The 17,397-nt window shown below is 35.0% G+C and overlaps 1 protein-coding gene across 4 annotated transcripts in view; it reads right to left on the bottom strand.

Moving 5' to 3' along the window:
* CPED1 (cadherin like and PC-esterase domain containing 1) overlaps nt 1-17,397 on the bottom strand; it is a 417,420-nt gene that overhangs the window by 22,282 nt on the left and 377,741 nt on the right. For 3 of the 4 annotated variants that reach the window (XR_008912281.1, XM_056799629.1, XM_056799630.1), the window contains 3 exons: nt 3,485-3,705; nt 3,104-3,205; nt 1,475-1,562 (listed from right to left, as the gene is read on the bottom strand). Coding sequence is in view for 2 of the 4 variants with exons in the window: in XM_056799629.1 (XP_056655607.1) it covers nt 1,475-1,562; nt 3,104-3,205; nt 3,485-3,705 (411 nt within the window). In the remaining 2 variants the exon portion in view is untranslated. Of the gene's footprint in view, nt 1-1,474; nt 1,563-3,103; nt 3,206-3,484; nt 3,706-17,397 lie in introns of those variants that run through there. The other variant, XR_008912282.1, reaches the window with a different exon arrangement.

Genomic DNA, 17,397 nt, shown 5'->3' with positions numbered 1-17,397 from the left:
TATTGATAAACTTGGAGTTTTAAAACTTATGTAAAGAAGATGGGATTAAAGTAAATGACAGAGAATACGAGTAATATGGTATAGCAGATGCAGGGCTAGCTTTGATATTAGAAAGACAGAAAGTTAAGTCCTGCCTGACACATAGTGTCTATATGACAATGGATAAATAATTTAATATTTCAGTTTTTCAGGAAATATTCTAAGACATTAAGATATATATGATTTAGTGGTCTGCAATTGTCAATCCAGTGGTTCAGAGAGAGCTCCCACACTAGAAATTCTTCTTACAAAAATAATATTAAGATAGTGGAAGCTTAGAATGAGTTGACTATTGAGACAAAGGCTAAATATTCAAAAAGGATGTTGTTTAAGGCTATATTAGAGGCAAGAGAAATATCAAACAAAATTATTGCTTCGGCTGGGTGGGATGATGTTAACATGGGATGGGAAAATGAACAGAGTTAATCTACTCTTATTTGAGTTTTTTCTTCTAAATAAAAAATAATATTTGCCTAAAAAATGAAGAACAAAAGTGGCTAATGAGGAATTGAAAGCCATGTAATGAATATAAAGTGATAAGTGAATACCTAGCTACTTTTAATGAAATCAGGTCAGCAGGGATGACTCAACTTCATTTTTGGAAACTGAAAGAACTGCCAGAAGCTCAACTATTTATTGTCCATCATCTCTGAAAGATGGTGAAAAATGGGAGACCTCAAGAATAGAAAGTGTGATGTCCCAATTTTTACAGAAAGGAAGAGGAAAGAACCTAAAAATGATACCAAACTGATGAACTGAATTTGAATTCCTGACAACATTCTATGATGTATTGTTAAAGATATGGTTTTAAAGTCTTTAAGAAGGACAGTAATTATCTCAAAGAGCTGGCTCTTTATGGTTTATGGTTTTTGATCATGTTAGATTAACTTCATTTCCTTTTTTTGACAAGGCCACTAGCCTAGCAAATCTAGGAAATGTTCTTACTAAGTTCCTCATGCCTGGCATTATCTTTTGTTATCCTTTGTTCTGACAGTCCTCCATGTCTGAAATATATTCCCTCTGTATCTCTTCCTTATAGAATCCCTCCCTTCTTTCCTAAAACATATAAAGCCCCAAATTCTCCAGTCTTTCCTAACCCCTTCAACTGCTATTGTCCTTCTTTCCTAAGCACCTTGTGTGTTAAATGATAAAGGACAGCCAAAGCACTCACGAATGATATTCAAGAATTCACTGGAGGGGGCAGCTGGGTAGCACAGTGGATTGAGAACCAGTCCTAGAGACGGGAGGTCCTAGGTTCAAATCTGGCTTCAGCCACTTCCCAGCTGTGTGACCCTGGGCAAGTCACTTGACCCCCATTGCCTAGCCCTTACCACTCTTCTGCCTTGGAGCCAATACACAGTATTGACTCCAAGACGGAAGGTAAGGGTTTAAAAAAAAAAAAAGAATTCACTGGAATACAGTATGTCTGACCTACCTGTGTTAAAGAATGTACTCCATCCACAGGCAGATGAAACCCCATTCCCAGACTTTTGATAACCACCAGAATATTTAATAAGTTTTCCCTGGAAGAAATAGAAGGGATTTCAAAGTCAAGTGCATGGATTATATTAATTTTCATTGATGGTAAAGGTGGGCTGTCAGAGAACAGGATTGGTGATTCTCTTTGCCACCTGCCAATAGGCTAATTGTACCATGTCAGGGTATTGCCAAAAACAGTTGTTTTGTGTTAGGCTCGTTATTGGATTTAGAACATGTCTGAATTTGCATAATGACTTTTTAAAGGTAATTCTTATAAATTACTTTAAAGATTACAAAGTGCTTTATATGCCATTTTATTTGATCCTAACAACAATCCTGAAAAGTAGTTGCTATTATTATCCCTATTTCATAAATGAAGAAACTGAAGCATAGAGGTTAAATGACTTGCCTAAGGTCACTTAGTTACTCAGTTTCTCAGACGGGATTTGAACTCAGATCTTCAATGCTATCGCTATTATGCCATCTAGCTACTTTCCTACAATGGGTTTCTATTTATTGTGATACTCCATCATGAGTTTTTTTCATCCTAAGTTTTCCCTCTACCACATTATAAAACTTACTGGACAGTATTTAAATGTTACTATGGCTAAAAAATCCATCAGCTTGAACTGGTGATAAGCTTCAGAACCTAACAAGGTTGGTCCTTGGGCAAAAGAGGACTTAGACTTCTTGACTGACTTTAATAAGACCTGCCAAAATTTTGCTGGTACGGACCTGAAGAACCCATGGTGCCTTGAAGGCTCCTGAACTAGGTTGGGTTAGACCCATGGTTTAATTTCTAGTATATCTAAATTTGCATAATAATAAACTTTTAATAATAGAATTCTGGAGCACCAAGACATAAAAAAAAACCCAAACCCTTTAGTCTCTCCTCTTTCCTGTGACATAACCATTACCCAGTACAACAACCCATCGTCTAATTTCTGGATTAATGCAATGCCTTCCGGTCAATCTTTCTACTTCAGATCTCTCCCCACTCTAGCCTGTCTTCCCCCACCCTTCAATCAAGTGATCTTCCTAAATTGCGGGTCCAACTACATCACACTCCCTGCTCTTTGGCTTTTTACTCCTTTTTCAGCTTTCTTACACTTGATTTTCCTCCACTTTATGATGCGGGGACATTGGCGTACTTGTTGGTTCTCACACAAGACACTCCATATTCCAACTCCATAGCTTTTCACCATGCAATATTCTTCCTGTCTTCCTATAAGTCTTGGCTCAAATCTCACTTCTTGAAAGGAGTTTCCCCTGCCTCCCTTCAATACTCTTCCTCCTTACATTGAATATGTCCTTTCTACACATGCTTATTTGCAAGCTGTCTTGTCCACTTGGATGTGAACTTGCGAGGACAGAACTGTCTTGCCTTTGTTTGTATCTCTTAGCTTAGCATAATATAAGCATAAAGTAAGTGACTAATAAAAGTTTCTTGATTTAAGTGTGTGTCTACTCAAAATTAAACATTTCACCTTAAATCAAATCTTGGCCAAATTCAGTTACCACCAAGATTCCTTTTTTTTTTTTTGCACAGAAGAGAACATGAATATATGTTATTTCAAAATATTACCTCTTTAAAACCTTGTGAATAATTTGTAGATGATTGGAATTAAGCCACTGAACACCACCAACAACTAATATAGTCTGGCCTGTGTTTTCAAGGGGACGTGATCTGAAACCCAGAAAGAAAAAAAAATCACATATGTTGCTTTAAAACAGATGGTAAACATTTGAACAGAACTGCATTACATTTCATTGAACCATATCTGGTATCCTGATCAGAAGACCTGCTTGTCATTTCCTACTAGTTCTCAGCCACATCATTGAAAACCTGAGCTTTTCAGCACATTTGGCAAAGAGCATGTAACAGCGACTAATGAAGGCTTCCAGTCAGACATATTTGTTCCTGGGGAAGACAGCAATAAGTCAGTACATCAAAACTTTATTGTACCTTTGCAAGAGTTGTTCAAGGGCTTTTTCAAATGTTGGTCTTTGTGAAACAGTGATCCAGAACTGGGGATAGTAGGAGTAACTGATGAATGTTCTGCCATTGTTGACATTGTAGTAAGATTTAATGCTGTGTACTTTCTGCCATTCCTGCAGGGTTTCATTGAGTCTTTCAATCAGATAATACATTATTCCTCTGTTGGTTGAATCTCCAATGAAAAGGACCTTTTAAAATTAGAAACAGAAAAACATGAATTTTCAGTTCTAATGTTTATGTGGCACTCTGTAAACAACTCCAAATTACGAAGTTCTCTCACAACTCATAAAAATGTGTGTCTAATAACAAAGCCAAAGGAGTACTTGCGTTCAGATGCTTTTAATGTTTTGGAGCTGAGATTTTATCTTTTCTTTTCTCCCCTTCCCTCCCTCCCTCCCTCCCTCCCTTCCTTCCTCCGTTCCTTCCTTCGTTCCTTCCTTCCTTCCTTCCTTCCTTCCTTCCTTCCTTCCTTCCTTCCTTCCTTCCTTCCTTCCTTCCTTCCTTCCTTCCTTCCTTCCTTCCTTCTGCTAAATCAGTGAATGGGTTCCTAAGACCTAAATTAAAATAATATTAAACATTTTGTATGCAATTATTTTTCATTTCTATTCCAGGAGCCATGACTGTCCAGAGACTAGCACAAAAATCTCCTTGAGCCTTCAACAGTTAATAGGTATCCAGTACACCAACTTTGGGCTATACATGTAGAAATTGATATGTATAAAATATAAAGAATTTACCCCCTGCCTTCCCTTACCCATATCATTTAAGGTGAAAAGGGATGAATAGATTAAATTTTTAGACTCCCTGATCCACATTTCATTCATCTCCATATCTTTCATCCAAGCTAGTTCAGTAATTTAGGCAGAGAGTAGTGGCAAGAATAGGAAGGATACTAATTTACAATGGTCATACTCTTGCCCTACTGACATTTATCTCTCTAGTTTCAGGAGCTAGTGAAGCTTTAGTTTGGAATAATATGAGAGGAGGAAAAAGAGACTATTTATCTTTGAGAGGTCCTTTCTGTCAAGATTGAAGTAAAAACAATATGGATACAAGAAGAAAGACTTCGATTCTACTTAGTTACCATTATCATTAGTGGTAAAGTTAGCATGTTATAGAAATATTGAGTTCTTCTAACCTATGATTTTTAAGTAGTTTCCCCCTAATTGAATCATAAAATCTAATTTCCCAGAACCTAAGAGCAGAAATATCAGAGGTTATCTAGTACAATTCATATCTGATGCCAAATCCTTTTTAAAATTTGGGCAACAGGGGGGTTAATCCAACCTCTTGACAGCTTCCAATGAGAGGAAAATCATTGCCTCTTAAGGCAGCTTGTTCTACTTTTGGATATTTCTAAATGATTAAGATGTCTTCCTTTTAATCCATTTGACTCTTTGCACCTTCCACATATTTGATTCTAATTCTGCCCTCTTCGGCCAAGACAAAAATGCCATATTCCTATCTTTAATGACAATCTTTCAAATACTTTGAAGAGAGCTATCATATTTTCTCTTCTTTAGGCTTTCACAGAGATAATTACAGATTCCTGAAGTACACCATTAGAAAAATAACTCAAAACTGAAATCAACTTGTGAATTTTCACTTTTTTGGTATTGGGATTCAGGCTAAATCTATATAATTCTATTATTGCCTAATTCATATCTTGGCCCCTCATCCATAATCATTGCATGAGATATTCTGCAAATGTTTTGCTTAGATTGAAATAAATTAATAGTATACAGCATCTCCTTGATTATTGCCCTCCATCAAAATCTTACTCCAATGCCGTCTCATGGCATGATTACCGGTTGTCAAAAGTCTTTATTGTGAACTCTTGGAGTTCCTATCAATTTGGATCTAAGAAAAATGTAAATCTAAAAATGAATTTTGATACTCATCAACTCTCAAAGACCATCAGCCCTCCAGAGAGGGACTGTGATCTGTGCCAATAAAAGGAGTTCCTACATCTTTGAGATTATGGGTTTGAAGTGAAGTGGTATTTTCTTTCAGTTCAGCTCAATTGATATTTTCCTTCACTGCAGCTATGAGAAGGCTGTTTGCAAGAAGATTGCTTAAATATTTATCTACATGTTTTCTTTGGAAGGAAATATAGTTTTAAAAAAATAGAACAGAAATACAGTTATGATTTTAAAGATTTACTATACTGGAGGAAAAGTAGTTTCATTAGAGTATAATCAGTCTCTTAAGATTTTAACATTTCAACTATTTTATGCAGTAGAAAAAATGATTCTGAATATTCAAATATTACTCTTCTCATCTATATAAAATTCTTCATATCTCTTAAACTTTGAATTAAAAAATAATTTGTAGCAAATTCATTTTAAAGGCCACATCCTGTATTTAAAAGGTCAAATAGTCAGAACTGATGATTTTAGAAGTTCAATCTGACAGTTATTCATTAATTACCCCATCCCTTGTCAGTTACAAGTGAAAATTATTACTTAAGTAGGCATGGTCACATTTCTCTTTTGCAAACTTCTGAGTGTCCTAAAACTATATTGGAGGGAGGGCTCACATGCAGTGTGAGAGTAGCAATTTAGGCACTCAGTCTTTGAAAGGTTACCATTATTGCCCTAAAACATAACTGCTGAAAACTAATAATTTTTAAAATTATGATGAAATTTTAGTATTTATTACCAGTATTACTATTTACCTTTGCTCATTTTCACATTTGTAGTAGCTTAATATACCTAAGAGGGGGCAAGCATACTATGTGTTCTAGCATATATAAGAATCTACAGTCATGGTGGTTAAACTCTGGCACATGTATCAGAGGGGGCACTCAGAGTCCTCTCTGTGGGCACAAGTGCCATCACCCCAGCCCAGAGTTTGCCACAGTTTATTATTAGAAATCTAGAGGGATGTGAGGTGGGATGCTCCCTTTCTAATCTCTATGGGCACCTGAGGACATTTCTCATATCATCTACCCTCTAAAAGGTTCTCCATCATTGGTCTACAGCATTGATATCACCTAATTCAATGCTCTCATTTTATAAATGAGGAAACTGAGGGTTAGAGAGGTTTAATGATTTGGCCAAGCTTTTATAGACTTTCTAGATTCTAGAAATCAATACCAGAGTTAAACCCAGGTCTTGTGTTTCTAAAGTCAGTGCTTTTACTACTATATCATAATTGTCTTTAGAGACAAGATCTTCCAAACTTGGTTTTAGTGGTTCATAGTCCTACCCAAGTCTTTTGGCTTTGTATGACCTTTGGATTTTTCACTTCAGTTTGCACTATAGTCCTTAGGAGCCTCAGGATCATCTCTTTGCCCCATAAAACAGAGACTAGGATATTCTCTCTATGTTATTATCTATGTGAGGAGAGATGAGGAAACAACAGCAAAATAAGATAGTTACAGCAAAGATGGTGTACAGTGGGTACCCTCAGACAGCTATAATAGTTGTGAAGACCTTTCAGGAATCCCCCAAAATTTGCCAATGAGACCCTGGTGATACTACTGATTGGGTTGGCATTTTTGTCAGTGGTAAAATTTATTCAATATATCTATGAAATAGATACATATTGAGTTGAAGGCTGGCCCTACTAAAATTATTATGATAAATTTAACATGGAGAACAATAGTGTGAGTGGCACTTAGTGTTCTGTTATGACAAGAAGTCAAGACATAATGAAAATCAAAGCTATATATAACTATATGAGAAAATGTTCTAAATTATTGTTGTTTAGAGAAATGTAGATAAAAAACTCGGAGATACCATCTTATACCTATGAAAATGACTAAAATACTAAAAAGTCAAAACAACAAATGTTGGAGGGGATATGGAAAAAATATAGGCACTAACACATTGATGGTGGAACTGCAAACTGATCCAACCATTTTGGAGACCAGTCTCTATCAAAGAGTTATAAAACTGTGTATACCTTTTGACCCAGTAATATCATTATTAGGTTATTTCCTAAGGTGATCAAGGAAAAAGGAAAAGATATTATACATTTAATGTATTTATAGAAGTTCTTTTTCAGGTGGCAAAGATATGGAAACTGAAGGGGTGTTCATGACTGAACAAATTGTGGTATATGATTTTAATGGAATACTATTGTGCTCAAAGAAATGACAAACAAGATGATCACAAAAAATCCTGGAAAGACTTGTAACAACTGTATACAACTTAACTATTATCCACAAAACAAGGACCCAGGATAACTCCAAGGGTCTCATGACAAAAAAAAGAACATATATGGTCATAGAAAGGACAGATGGAGTCTAAATGCAGATTGAAACATACCACTTTTTTTTTTTTAAACCCTTACCTTCCATCTTAGAATCAATAGTGGTTCTAAGGCAGAAGAGTGGGTAAGGTCTAGGCAATGGGGGTCAAATAACTTGCCCAGAGTCATACAGCTAAGTGTCTGAGTCCACATTTGAACCCAGGACCTTCCATCTCTGAGCCTGGCTCTCAATCCACTGAGCCACCCAGTTGCCTCCAAAACAGAACACTCTTTACTCACTTTTCTCCATGAATTTTCTCTTATGTAACCAATATGTGTTGTTTCACAAAATGGTAAACAGGAAATTATGTACTGTCTGATAACATATGTAGAACCTATATCATATTTCCTGCCTTCTTGAGGAAGGGGATTGGAGGAAAGAAATGAAAAAAAGGAAAAGAAGAATGAGATGGGTTTTTGGAAATAGATAACATGAGAATTTGTTTCTCTTAAATAAATATTTATCATAATTTGTCATATATTTTTAACAAATCATATGTATTATGTTATAATTATGTTACATATATTATGCTATATATAAAATAAAACTAATGGTAAAACTAAAAGAAAAGATATAATGGGGATTAATAGGAAATACTAATATTATATCTTGCCTACTGGAAATGCTTCAATGCAGATAACACTGACCATTAAATAAGGTAAACCTGAAATAAAAACGTAAGAGAATTAAGGAATAGATACTTTTATTATTGACAGGTATAATGTCATAGCAAAATAAGAAATGAATCTCTTTTGTTGCAAAGGTTTCATATTCTATAGCTGGAAATTTTTCTGCATTGGACACAAATTTAATTAGTCTTTGCAGTGAATGGGCTGCTTTTGAACTTTTAGTGATGGTAAATAATAAAATTCTGAATTAACAGGATACTAGTAAAATGCCTCAGTTGGTTTAAGTTGAAAATAAAATATCAGTTCATGGACCTTGCGTCCAGAATTACAAATGTATAACTAACTGTCTTTGTTAAAAAATACAAATAATTAATTTATCTGTAGACATAGATAATGACAGCAGTAAATCATTGCATATTTGAAACTAGTAGCTGATGGTTATAGTGGTCTTCTTAAACATTAGCTTTTACTTCAGTCCTCTGTCCAACTGACTTCACTGAGGTAGTGGAGAACACTGACCTGAGTCTTGCTTACGTCACAGTTCATGATAAAGCGCTATTCTAGGAAATTAGAACATGCCATCTCTTATGTCTCCAATCATGCCACCCATTTCTTTATTTTCATACTGCTTTTTTCAATAATATTTTTAGCTCCAAATCTCACAATAGCAGGCTACCAACCAATGGAGGACAATTAAGAACATAAATAAAAACAAACTTCATCCTTAAGCTTAGATTAGACCAAATGAAAAATGAAATCAAGGGAATCAAGGGAAAAGCTGAAGGACCTGAAAATTGGGATCAGAACACTAAAAATCATCATTTGATACAAACTCCAAAAAAATTCTTGGCAATGACACTTATATCTGATTCTACCTTTCTTATCAGAAGACATCACATACAACACCTCCAAATATGGACCAATCTATGTATTTTGAGTATTGTATGAAAAGAATTTGCATCATTTTATCAATAAAACCTCTATAAATATATATGAAAATAAGATATAGGCTAAAGATAAAAGGTACACCCCCAAATCCAATAGTATAAATAATAATTTATTATAGGCTCAATAATTATTCAATAAGTTATTTGAAAATGACCTAATATTTATACTGTATTTGCTGGTTATCACATTCTTTACTCAGTTTAACATTCTGTAAGAAATGAAAATCTAGGTTTTATGTTAAATATGAGGATTCTATAGTAATATTGTGGTTTCTGATTTAAAGATATTATAACTTAAGTAAAAAAACTGACCTAGTAGTTTTATTTACAAAGAGGCAGAAAGAATGAAAATGGAAAATGATAGCTAAGGAGACATGTTTTAACAAGCCTACTAGCCTTTCTCCTATGAAGTAAGGCTTAGACCTACAGTGGCTTCCCCCTGTCTGAGTCTTCAGCTAGTGTTCCACCCATGCTGCCTCCTCCAAAGCCAAAGCAGGAATCTCTGGAACTAATCTCTTCAGAAGCCAGGAAAGGAAGGCCAGCTACTCACACATCCAAAATGAATTCCAAAGCATAAGCCCTAAGGCCAAGTCCCAAGGCCAAGTCCTCCAACACTGAAGTCCAAAGGAGAAGATCCTGGAGCAGTCCTCCAAGAAGCAGTCTAAGAGCCCAAGTCCAAGCTCCAAGTTCGAAGGTCAAATCCAAAGCCACCTCCAAAAGTCAAGTCACCAGGAGAAGCTCCCTGGACAGGAATTTCAGGACTTTTTAATAGTCCTTTTCCCACTTCACTTCCTGTCCCTTTCTCTACTTTATGGGAACCAATTGCAGTCTTTCAATTTGCTTAGCAATGCCCAGGGAGTGCAGTGACCTCTGGAGTTGTCAACCACTTTAGTAAGTGACTTGCGAATTCTTTTACTTAGTGTTAAATAAGAGTGTTTAAGTTTTTGGTTGATCAACTTAAAAATTGCTGATTAATAGACAAAAAGTTTGATTCACTCTTTACAATTCATATATTACAAATTTACAAAATAGATCCCCAAACAGTAAAAGCATTGGAGTATTTGATGTCCACATGGAAAACTCTTTTCTGTTTAAAATACCTCACCAAAACAATGTTAGAGAGGATATTTTTTTATATTAAAGCCAGCATTTTTTTTATCCCCAGGGAGATAATTAAAATCCACAATGGTTTTGCTTATTCTTAAATCCATTATCATCTCTTAAAAAAAAGAGACGTTGGTTTCCAAGTTAAAGCGGAAGTCAAACCAAACATTTTATTAACTCGCTTGATGTGTATGGATGCCACCGAACTATATGGTTCTATTGAAGACAATTCATTACTCAGCTCTTTCATCTTGTGGAATCTTTCACCAATGACATAAAAATTTTTTTGGACTCAACAAGGGCAAAATTCTTAAGGTATATCAAGAAACAAAAATAGGAACTGAAGAATTTGAACTTGAAGCTGGGAGTCATATTGAACCAATAGACGAAGGCAACACTTACAAGTAACTGTCTCCTCCAGGCAAGACACATTGTGCATAAAAAAAAAATCAAAGAGATGGCTGTGGCCAAAAAAATTGAGATTCCTACTGGCATCCTAAAATGAAAGTTAAATGGGAAGAACATGCTTTAAAATAATCATCACCTGTGCAGTACCAGTTATAGTGCACTGCTACGACTATAAAATGTCATAAAAACTTTGTAAAATGTCCTCCCAAAGCATTGAACAATATTAATGAGACACAGAACACAATCCCAAGCTAGCTTTAGAAAGACGAATAATTCCTTCCTAAAACAGATTTATTAGGGGCAGCAAGGGCAACATAGTGGACAGAGTGCCAGACCTGGAGTCAGGAGGACCTGTGTTCAAAGCTGACCTCAGACACTTCCTATTTGTGTCATCCTGGGCAAGTCACTTAACCTTGATTGCCTAGCCCTTACCACTTGTCTACCTTAGAATCAACACTTAGTATGGATTCTAAGACAGAAGGTAAGGGTTGTAAAATAGACTGACAAATATTATTAGAGTATGTGTAAAATAGCTTAATGCTATATAAATGCCTCTGAGAAAGAGCATCCTTGTACTTATCAAATGTAACCAAAATTAGTATTTTCCTGAGTGAAGTCTATAGAACAGTTATGACTAAAGCGTGGATTTTACAAAGGTCTCAATAGGCAACATCTATGTGAGCCCAGAAAACAAGATGTCGACAGAAAGAGCAAGGACCAAATGGCTGTATCATGAAGACTTTTTTCTTTTTGAAACAGAAGAATTTATGATGGCAATTCAGGACCAGGTTATTGTCACCACAAATTACAGAGGGTTTATTCTTAAGTAGACAAGACTTAGTGACCAAAGTAGATGATGAAAGGCAATGGCAAAAATGATGTGACACATACCAGTAGGCAATAAACATTTAGCACTTATTAAATAAATTGCAAGATATACCTACTATTGATCAATTAATCAGTAGGTATAAAGAAATATGGCCTCTTAGCCCTGGACCATTTCTATCTGAGCCTCTGTGAAAAAGATAACTACGAGATAATAACTCGAATGAATCTATGATTTCATTTATTCAAGACTTTCTTCCAAAGATGCAGATTGCAACCTATCTATCTGGTCCTGCCTATCTTGTGCAGCTCTCATCCATGCCCTGTGGAGGATTCACTAGAGAAAACCTGACACTATGCTGGAGGCTTTCCTCATTTTATTGTAACTTTACAGGGGAATTAGTGGAACACTCTGTTCATATGATTATTATTTATTGTTCCCTCATTCTGTGAGACTAGTTCATTTTCTTTTTTTTGGGGGGGGTTGTATAATTCTTTGATTATCTCCTATACATGTGTCCTCTTTAGTTCCTCATTGGTTACATGTTTCAACTTGATCATATACACCATGAACCTTTCCATTGCCTTCTTTAAGTTGCTCATTTTTTTTGAGGGGGCACTGTTTATATTAAGTATTTGGGTTTGTGAAGTACTTTTCTTGATAAAAATAACATGATACAATGTCTTTTTGCTTTCCCAAGGCTGTCTCTATACCTTTTGTTGCAGAGTCTCAATCAGAGCAAAATCTTTTTACAAAGTACTTCTAATCCATCCTCCACTCAGCTATCAAAGTGATTTTGCTAAAGATCTTTTTCTTTTCCTGTTTGATAAAGTTAGGCATTGCCCCCTCACTATTCCTTGTAAGAAAACCTATTGACACTACAGGCTAATGAGCATGTAAGCATTTCTCCAACAAACAGTTTCAAAAGGAAGAGGTAAAAGATGGAGTATTAGTAATGGGTCATTTATACTATGAGGTATTAGGTTACTAGGCTAATGGTCTATTATGTCAAGTTATGCCTGCCTATTAGACAGAAAGAATTTTTACTAAGAAAAGTAGTCATGCTGATGGTTCTGAAATTTCAGGTCTGCTGCTGCAATTTGTTTTATCAAAGAGTTTGTTTTGTAACTGACAGTTTTGGGGATGAGTCAAGATGATAGAACCTTCTTCCTGAGCTCTCCCAATACAGTCATCTATAACTTTTAAACAACTTTTTAAAGAACATTTTTTTTAAAAAGGCTTAAACAAATTCTGAGTGGAAAAAAAAAACCCTACAAAAATCATGAGTCCTGTTTCCAGCTCAGGGCAGAATAGGAATATAGGAAGAAAAGAAATTCCAGCTGTGGACTTTGAAGGTAGCAGGGAAGGTAAATGGGCTGACCATCTGGCCCAAAGAGATTCCAAGTGACCCTTGTGCTAGAATTAGGTATAGGAATGAGTGTCATTTTGATAGCTATGTCACCACTACCCATTTCCAGATCACAGTTCATGGGAAGAGAGGAGTAGCTAGGTCCCTATTTTTGTAGAGATCAGGCAAAAGAGTGAAATAATCAGAACTCTCTCCAAATTTTACCATTTGGAAGCACTAAAAACTTATAGGCCTCCAGTTCTAGCAGCAAAAGCAACAAAAGGACATTGAAAACTGAAGCAAAAGCCAGTGATTTCTTCCCTCAATTTCCAAGTGTGCAGAGTTCAACTTTAAAATCCAAATTAAAGAAACAGGTTGGAAAAACAAGCAAACAACAAAAAAGAACCTGACCATAAAATCTTCTATAGTGATAGAGAAGCTCAAGCAGAATCTCAGAAGAAATGACTTGAAAACATCTACCTGTAAAGTCTAAAAGAAAAAATGCAAACTGGACACAGGCCCAACAAGAATTCTTTGAAGAGCTAAAGAAAGATTTATTTTAAAGACTAAAAATTATAATGGAAACTTGGGGGAGAAATAAACTACATAAGAGGTTAAGCCATTGTAGTTGTTAACACAATGCAGCAGAGTATGTTCACTTTCAATATAACACTTTATATCCAAAATGCATTTCCCAATTATGCATTTTAATTGGTCTAGGTCAAGAGCTTAACTAATGCTTTGGGACAAAAAAAATTAAGAACTGAATAATGCCAACCCAAATCTTTCCTCTTCTATTTTTCATAAACATAAGTAATTTCCTTAAAGAAAATAAACATGAAATATCAATTGGTTTCAGTTCTTTCTGCTGAACATTTTTGTTCCTATCCATTTAGTTGATATGGTAGCTGTTGATATATTAAAGTTTACAAACCACTTTCATCAAAACAGCCTGTGAGGTATGTGGTACAAGTCTTTTTTTTTAATCCCCATTTTACAGAAGAAGAAACTGAGGCATGAAGAAATTAAGTAACTTGACTATGATTATACAGTTAGAAAAAGTGTCAGAATAGAGATTTCAATGTGGGTCTCTCCTGATTCCAAATACAATTCTGTTTTGACTCTGCCCAGCAGCCTTTATTTTGAGGATAGGAATTAGGAGGTGTTCTGACCTCTGATTTCAGAAACCACTGGTGGAGAAATTTCCTACAGTAAAGCAGATTTATCTATGCCTTCTAGTCTTTGAGAGTTGCTTTGAAATACTGAGATTAGATATAATACTGGTCATGTGACCAATGTGTTTCAGAGGCCAAACTTGAAGTCAGGTCTGCCTATCTTCAAAGGCAAAACTTTATCTACTGCTCCAAGCTGCTTCTAAATACACACACGTACAGATGTGTGTTTAGACATGTGTTTACACACATGTTTACATATATTAAAATAAAATATCATATGATGTATAACTCACTCTTTTATGGTAAAAGGTCAGTGAAAAACCCAAACAAAAAAGAATCTAATAACATTCAAATATTAGAATTGACAGGCAATAATGCCTTGTGCAATCATAGAATTCCCTTAGTAGCCAGAGAATATTATAAATTACCCACACCAAAAATTTAAACATCTTTAATTTCAAGACACAGCTTAACCTGAAAACATTACTTAGAAAATTTGTTACAGTTCCTGTTTTAACAGCTGAGTTGTAAGTCCTTCAACAAATATTGCCTTTTCATATTTCCTGTTCTTAATTGCACTCTTCTCCTCGATATTTTATTACAGGTCTAAACTTTGAGCTGTATTTTCAACTGACAAACAAAATAAACGTTTGTTGGAAAAAATCACTTATGTCAGGCTCGCAAGTGTTTCCAATGGTAAGATTAGTTACCATGTTTTTAAACTATTTCCCTTGCAGTGTTTCATACTATGTAACAATGTTATATTTGATAAATTCTCATAAATATCTAATTCAGAACTCATTAGTCAGTCAGCCGGGGCCGGGGGGGGGGGGGGGGGTTCTACACAGACAGATGTGTAAGAGGATAAAGTTTTCAAAATATTTATCACTGACTCCTGTATTAATATAATTAATTTTCAGATGTTTGAGCTTCTATATTAGAAAACCCTCCAAATGTAATACATCACCTTTGTTTTAACAAAGTTTAAATGAGGTGACACAAAGAATATTTGAAAAAGACTAACTGAAAGTTATTCAACTAGAAATTTCCCCCAATCTTTCCATCAGAGGTTAGTTTCCTGTTCATGATGCCTGAAATGTAGTCCTATGACTGATTAGCCAGGCTACACACTATAACATGGAAATATGGTTCCTTACAAGTGCTCTAGGGAATTTATATCCTTTTCCAAGTCAACTAATTTGTATCTAATTCTTTCACCATAGGTGGTCCTAAAAATCCCAAGGTACATCATATTCTCCAAAACAAATACAGTAGTAAAAAACAAAACAAAAAACAACCAAAACCAAACCAAAACAAAAAAGGAGAATGAAGAACTAAAAGGAAAGGCTTTTAGAAAGAGTCAATATATTGTCTAAGGAAAAGCCTTTGTAATAGCCTTCTAAGAAGGTTGAAGAATAGGTTTTCTTAGCCTATAGCTAATGAGAATTTCAAGAAAAAGAAAATTGCCTTCTGCTCTCTCATATCTTCCAATACTTTAGAGAAAAATGTGATGAAGATGGCAAATGGATCTGTTATTTCATTGGTATATTCACTACTTTGCTCTGCTCTGCCCTACCCTACTCTACTCTACCCTAACTTGTTTAGTCGTGTACAACTTTTTGTGACCCCAAAGTTCATATTGTCCATGGGATTTCCTTGGCAAAATACTAAGATGGTTTGTCTTTTTTTCCTTCTGCAGTGGATTAAGATTAAGAGGCAAAGTGACTTGTCCAGGGTCATACAGCTAATGAGTGTCTGATTCTCAATTTGAACTCTGGTTTTCTGACTCAAAGTCCAACATTCTAACCACTAAGTCACCTAGCTACCTACTTATCCTACATTTAATTATAGTACGCCATACCATAACATACTCTTTGAAAAGGACTTTCATCTGGGTAGAGAAAGAAAAACATTTTGAAACACATAGCTTATCTTTGGTTTAAAATTAATAATTAATTTTATTAATTTAAATTATTATATATATATAAATTTTATTAACTTAAAAATTAATAAATTTAAAAGTGAATGACTACCACTTCTCATCTAACATTATATTTGTCTTCCATGGGGACAGTCATCACAAAATTCACAGTAGAATGAAAACTTTCAGTAGAAAAAAGGTTCTTGAGGTCAGGGATAGCACCAGAGAACCCATCACCTTTTGAGGGGGATCTCCTTTTGGAGAGATCTAATTGTTAAGAGGTACTGATTTTGTTATTGTTTCACTGTCACAGCCGTTCTTTTCTCAATTTCTTGAAGGCATCAGGCTAGTCAGGTTGCCTCAAAAAAGTGTTTATGTTAATGATTAAAAATATAAGAATACCTTACCTCACCCAATGTTCTCAAACAATGTGAGTATAAACGAATATTTCCTACATTGAATCATCTTTTTAAATACACTATTAGGGGATTGTTAATTAAGGGAAACTTCTTGGTTAATACTTTCATAAAGCAAATAATTCTGCCTTGATTCATCTATCTCATGAACTAGAAGTTCCAATTAAGATATTTTTGTTTAAAACATGACACATTTATGTTTAAGTATTTTTTCCCATATGTAATTTGCATGTGCACATATGGCTGCAGAACCATTTTGAGAATGATCCGGACTAACCTTGATTTGGTTTTCTTGGATGACTGTGGGTGTAACTGTTTTTTATGCTGAAAAGATGAACTAGTCTGATCATTTTACTCAAAGCTCCTTGTAGAATTTAAACACAGGGTACCGTTACCATTCCATAATGATGAAAGCATCATCACTAGCAAAAAAATGTATGATGTCCTTGACACATGCCAGGCAGTGCTATATAGCTGAGTGTTCCTCAAAGACCAGCTCTGTGTTCACAAAGAGCTTAGGGTTAAAGAGACAACTCTAATAAAAATACATCATATAATACAATTTAAAAAATAAATATTAATGCTTTACTTTTCTGCTGGTTTCCTGTTAAATTAGAATTTTTCTGCTTATTTCCTCTTTGGAATAAGAATGTGATTCCTGGGGGTATTTGGTTCAGTGTGACTAAGTCTCATTCCTATTGAATCCAGCAGACCACTCATAAGAAAAGAGAATTTCAAGATATTTATGAATATCCATGGTAGACAAGGAGAAGTTTTAAATCAGCATTAATTCTTACAACATTTTTTAGAGATAAACAGGGCCAGTTATGTGTATTTTGTAGATGAGG

The sequence above is a fragment of the Monodelphis domestica genome, chromosome 5 (assembly GCF_027887165.1).
Source record: "Monodelphis domestica isolate mMonDom1 chromosome 5, mMonDom1.pri, whole genome shotgun sequence".
In the NCBI taxonomy this organism is placed as follows: Eukaryota; Metazoa; Chordata; class Mammalia; order Didelphimorphia; family Didelphidae; genus Monodelphis; species Monodelphis domestica.
This window is presented reverse-complemented; position numbering and strand designations above follow the sequence as displayed.